The sequence below is a fragment of the Arachis ipaensis genome, chromosome B4, assembly GCF_059453495.1.
Source record: "Arachis ipaensis isolate K30076 ecotype BB chromosome B4, ASM5945349v1, whole genome shotgun sequence".
NCBI classification, from domain to species: domain Eukaryota; kingdom Viridiplantae; phylum Streptophyta; class Magnoliopsida; order Fabales; family Fabaceae; genus Arachis; species Arachis ipaensis.
In genome coordinates, this window is record NC_142439.1 from 28,880,045 (window position 1) to 28,886,183 (window position 6,139).

The 6,139-nt window shown below is 49.6% G+C and overlaps 1 protein-coding gene across 1 annotated transcript; it reads left to right on the plus strand.

The window, feature by feature from the left end:
• Positions 1-1,215: 1,215 nt before the first annotated feature.
• Positions 1,216-1,773, plus strand: LOC107636286 (uncharacterized). The gene has a single exon (XM_016339806.1). The coding sequence runs from the start codon at positions 1,216-1,218 to the stop codon at positions 1,771-1,773; it is 558 nt and encodes a 185-aa protein (XP_016195292.1).
• The last annotated feature ends 4,366 nt before the right edge of the window (positions 1,774-6,139 follow it).

Sequence of the window (6,139 nt, forward strand, 5' to 3'; positions counted from 1 at the left end):
GATGAGGCCCTGTTAAGTGTGAAGACTTACAGCATCCGGCGAGGGGTACAGTACAAGGTGGTGGAGTCCGATCACCGCCGGTATGTGGGCAAGTGTTCCGAGTTTGGGAATGGTTGCACATGGTTGATTCGGCTAAGTCTCCGGAAGCGCAAGGGCATTTGGGAGGTCAAACGGTACAATGGCCCTCACACTTGCCTAGCCACATCCATATCAAGTGATCACAGAAGTTTGGATCATTCTGTGATTTCGGCGTTCATTATGCCAATGGTTAGGGCTGACGCATCGGTTAGCATCAAGGTACTCCTGAACGCCACGGCAGCGCATTTTGGTTTTAGGCCAACTTACAGGAGGATTTGGATGGCGAAGCAGAAGGCCGTTGGCCTCATCTACGGTGACTGGGATGAGTCATACAGCGAGATACCTAGGTGGGTGTTGGGTGTCCAGCTGACGATGCCTGGTACTCTTGCGGTCCTCAGGACGAGCCCGGTTATAGTTGGAGGACAGGTGGACGACTCTCAAGCTTATTTCCACAGACTTTTCTGGACTTTCCCTCCGTGCATCGAGGCATTCCGGCATTGCAAGCCGCTAGTCAGCATTGACGGCACACATCTATATGGTAAGTATGGGGGAACGTTGCTCATTGCGATTGCACAGGACGGGAACTCCAACATTCTACCTGTCGCATTCGCACTAGTAGAGGGTGAGAATGCGGAGTCGTGGACCTTCTTTCTCTCGCACCTTCGGCAGCACGTGACCCCGCAGCCCGGTCTGCTGGTTATATCGGATAGGCACAACGGCATCAAATCTGCGCTTGAGGCCCCGGACGGAGGTTGGTTACCACCATCTGCGTACCGTGCATTCTGCATACGACACGTAGCGGCTAATTTCGCCCTTACCTTCAAGGGCAAAGACGCTAGGAGGCTTCTCGTGAATGCAGCGTACGCGAAGACTGAGGTTGAGTTTGATTACTGGTTTGATATACTGCGGTCTGAAGACCCGGCGATGTGTGATTGGGCGAACCGTATTGATTACTCCTTGTGGACGCAGCATCGCGATGAGGGGAGGAGATTCGGTCACATGACGACGAATATCTCCGAGTGTGTGAACTCAATCCTCAAGGGTGTAAGAAATCTTCCTGTCGCATCCCTGGTGAAGGCAACATATGGCAGGCTGGCCGAACTCTTTGTTCGCAAGGGGCGAGAGGCTGAGGCCCAGATGGGCACCGGACAGCAGTTCAGTCAGCATTTGGTGAAGTGTATCGAGGCCAACTTGAAGACGGCCAGGTGCTTCACTGTGACGTTGTATGACCGTGATAACTCCGAGTTCACCGTAGCGGAGACCACTCCGACTGGCACTTTCTCCTTGGGTACTTACCGAGTATCGCTTGCCTCCCGGACATGTGACTGTGGGTACTTTCAGGCGCTTCATTTCCCGTGTCAGCACGCACTTGCATGTTGTGCCTACGCACGCGTGAGTTGGAGCTCCTATGTTCACAGCGTCTATCAGATTAGCTCGGTGTTCAATGTCTATCGGATGGGATTCACACCTCCAATCCCGGAGGGCTACTGGCCACCCTACGATGGGCCCACGGTGATTCCGGACCCAAACAGAAGGCGTGCGAGAGAGGGGAGGCCTAGATCCACCAGGATACGGACGAATATGGATGAGGCAGATCCAAACAGGCCAAAACGGTGTGGCCTTTGTCGCCAACCCGGACACACTAGACGTAGATGCCCACAGGTAGTAGGATCGTCTCAGACAGGGCGAAATTAGTTTCCATGATGTTATTGTTAGTGTTATTTACATTTAAGTTGTCTTGTTAGATGCATTGCTTGACCACGTATGTAACTTGTTGAGATTAATGCATTGAACTTTGGTATTTGTGAGTAGTAATGAATATGTTGTCTTCCATTACAAGTTATGCTACAGGGCTCGTTGATCCTCATTTTAATAACTAAACGAAATCATTATACCTTATCATGTTTCATTTAATACATAAACAGACATAAACAGAGCACTACATAACAAGAGAACTACACCTAACTATCATACATGACTGGAATAGAGGAAAACAAATACATGAAATGTGACTCATCTAAACAGGTGCTAACCAGTACCACAGCGACGTGCTATCCGTGCCCTCTGACCTCGACGGACAAGCGGCTCCTCATCCTCTATCTCATCCTCCTCCTCCTGCGGAGTAGGCTGTACTGGTGGCGCAACACGCAACGGTGCTGCAGACGATGTTGCGATAGACTCTGATGCAGCGGTGAAGGCAGATGTAGGGGTACCTCCAAGACGAAACTGCTGACCAGCGGATGAGGATGGAGGCTCGTTCAGATCAACATCTAAGGGGGCCTGGATCCCTGAGGTCTGGCCAGCTCTGCGGGGGGTCACCTCACCCTGCATGATGGTGGTGATCCCATCTAGGAAGCGTGGACTCCCGAAGTCTCCAACAAACGAGTCTGACCCAACAAAGTCTGCCCACTGTGATCCTGATATGCGCCAAGGTGTACCACCCTGCTCAGCCTGATCATCTGCTGGCACACCAACGAAGTAATCTCCAAGCGGGCCCGATCCAGGTCCAGGTCCAGCGTCACCAGTGTCAGCCCCGTCACCGAGCCCTGTGCCATACCACTCACCTCCATGACCGCCATCGTGTGTACTAGTACCTCCATCGTGTGTGCATCCTCCAACGTGGCCAGGCTGGTCGTCATCGTCGTCCCCATGGTCAGAACCACTCCTCACCGTATGATCCGGCCACCTCCACTGACGCTGGCTCCTCCGTGTCCCTACACCCATCCTCCTCTCAACCCTGCGCCTGTCAGGCACGTCATCCGGAGGATCCATGTCAGGCACACGCCCCGGACCCCGCTGTGAGGCCTCAACTGGTATAGGAACTGATCTCGGATCCCCCAGCTGAGTGTCCGGTGCCAGGAACCTCTTCCCATGCTGACTCCACCACTGAAGGAACTGATGAGACGGTCCAGGGTCGGCAACAACATCGAACCTCAATACACTGTCCTGACGAGCGTCCCAGTATGCATGCCACTTCGGCATGGAAGAGGGGAACCATCGATCGCCGCCTCTCCCGTCTTTGGACATCAGAAAGTCGATGTTCAAGGCGGGACGCGGAGGGGCCTGTACCCCTCCAAACTGAGGAAGAACACGATCTATCTGATGCCACTCTATGACAGCAAAGTAGATCAGCGCGGTCACAGAGCGCCACACCGCCATGTGCCGAGGCTCCAAAACCTCCGGGTGCAACACCTGAAGTACGTCGGGGCTACTGTACGGCATCCATATAAACTGCAGAACAAACCCACCCTTATCAGGGCTACTGTACGACCCAAGTGTAAAATATTTAACTAAAAGAGCATCAGTTATTAATTAGCATACTAACCTCCCTGGACTGTAACCGGTCTATCCTAAGCCTCCACGCCCGCACTCTCGGACCCTTCTCGCTACCGGAAGGGTTGTAACCTGCCCATCTGCACCATACAAATGAGTTACATATACTGATATATGTGTTTACATTATGCAACAGAGTATTAACATACACGCAATTCTGTAAGTCATATTGAAAAAGAATAGGCCCAGTATAGTACCTCGACGCCAAAGGCCAGCTGAAGGCCTCATATCCTGTAGGCCTAAACTGAGGAAACCGCCAAAAGATCCAAGACTGCAGTAGCTGGAGCGGGCCCGCTAACTTCACAACATGTCTGTTTGCCACCCTGCACATGCACCGGTACAACCAGGCCAGTGCTGCCGAACCCCAGCTGTACGTACCCAGCTCCTCCAGCCTCGCTACATATGGAAGCCATCTAATGTGAATCCGGTTGCCAGACTTGTCCGCAAACAGCTGCGTGCCCAGCAACATCATGATGTACGCCCGGACATATCGGCGAACAGTGTCATCATCTGCATCCTCAGGGCACTCACCAAAGGTCTCCTGAAACCAGGTGCAGTTCACTGCATACTTCTGAACCTGACTGGGAGGAGGTATAACTCCTAGCAACTCCTGGAACCAGACCCAGGGTGGACGGCCGCCATCGATGTATATATGAAACTCTGACAGGCACCCGCTCACGTAACGGCCATCGACTGGCAAACCCAGCTGGTATGCCACGTCCTGGAGTGTGATCGTGCACTCTCCGAACGGCATATGAAATGTGTGCGTCTCGGGACGCCATCTCTCCACGAATGCACTGACGAGCGCCTCGTCTAGCCGGAACCACCGGTCGTTCAGCCTTGCAAGATGGTATAGCCCTGCCATCTGCAAGTATGGAACGTATCTGTCATCAAGACGCATGCCCTGCTGCCGCCTCATGCTCCTAATGCATCGCTCGGGCTGCGCATGAAAAGAAACGCATACTGAGATATATAACTACACAGGTTTTACAGTAAACCGGTTCACATAAACCGGTTTAAAGTAAACCGGTTTACATAAACGGGTTTACATAAAACGGTTTCCATAATCCGGTTTACATTAACCATTTCGCTAAATTAAACAGCATAACATCACATGAAAGATAACTAACTGGAAAACAAACCCTAAACCACACAACTAAACCGCTAGCATATACCACAATTTACGAGAGCCATTAACAAGAAAGAAATTCAATAAACCGGCTTACTTAAACCACCTAGCATTAAACAACTACCCTAAACCACATATAAAAACCGCTTGCAAAAACCGCTAACAAAAACCGCTAACATAAACCACCAACATAAACCACTACCAAAAACCACTGACTTAAACCACTAACAAAAACCACTACCCTAAACCACCACCCTAAACCACTAACATAAACCACTAACTAATACCACTAGCTTAAACCACTATCATAAACCACCTACATAATCCCCTCACCTAAACCACCTACATAAACCACTAACATAAAGTACCGTCTAACCAGGATACAAAACCACTAAAGTACAACTAACGCTTGAATCAAAAATATTTCCGTACTAACCTCGTCGTTGATGACCCCGGCTATATGAGCGACTCCGTCCAACCGATATAACTGTGCCGGATCGTCCCCCATCAGCAGAGTAGTCCGTTCAGGTCTTCCTCAGAGAGAATCTGGGTCGTTTTCTCTGAGATTTTGTGGGGTAGGGGTGAAGGGATAATGGTTCGAATGAGGGTGATTCGAACTCCTTATATAGTCGAATCACACCTAATTCAAACCAGCCTGGTTCGAATTATGAAGGAGTGCATTAGGAGTAATTCGAACCGGCCCGGTTCGAATTACATGGAATCGATTTCAAAGCATAATTCGAACCAACCTGGTTCGAATTATGTGTGAGAGAAGTTCGAACCATGCTGGTTCGAATTATGTATGGGAGGAGTTCGAACCTTATTGGTTCGAATTATTCAAATACGTACAACACTAAATCGAACCATGTTGGTTCGAATTATGAAGGAGTGCAATTCGAACCAGCTTGGTTCGAATTATATTAAAATACACTTTGGCTCATTGCTGAAACGAAATTGGATTTGGCGCATTTTGGTTACAAGATTCTTGCTTTGGCTCATTATGGTTTTTTGCCCTATTAATTGCATGGTTTTACTTTCCCTTCCTTATTTTGTGATGTATGTGAAAAACATGTTTCCTAAGCTTTAAAATTAATTATTTTAATTACCTTTATTTCCATTCGATGCCGTGATTAGTGTGTTGAGTAGTTTCAGATTTTCTAAGGCAGAATGATTTAAAGGATAGAAAAGGAAACGTACAAAAATGGAAGGAAAGTGCGAAACGGAGTTTTGAAGAAACTGGCATCCACGCGATCGCATGGACGACGCGATCGCGTGCCAGGAGTGAAGAAGCAGTGACGCGGCCGCATGACCGACGTGACCGCGCCACAAGGAAAACTCCAGATGACGCGACCGCATGACCCACGCGGACGCGTGACAGAGGCCACGTATCAGAATTTACAGAATACGCCGCCAGTGATTTCTGAAGCCCTTTTGGCCCAGATCCAGGTGCAGAACACACAGACTAGAGGCTATAAAGTGGGAGAATGCATCCATTCAAAAGGGAGCTCGCATTTTTTATTACTTTCCATGATTTAGATTTAGTTCGAGAGAGGTTCTCTCCTCTCTCTCTTAGGATTAGGATTTAGGACTTCTCTTAGT

What these genes read in the sequence shown, in the direction of transcription:
- LOC107636286 (XM_016339806.1), top strand. Translation starts at nt 1,216, where the DNA reads ATGGGCACCGGACAGCAGTTCAGTCAGCATTTGGTGAAGTGTATCGAG.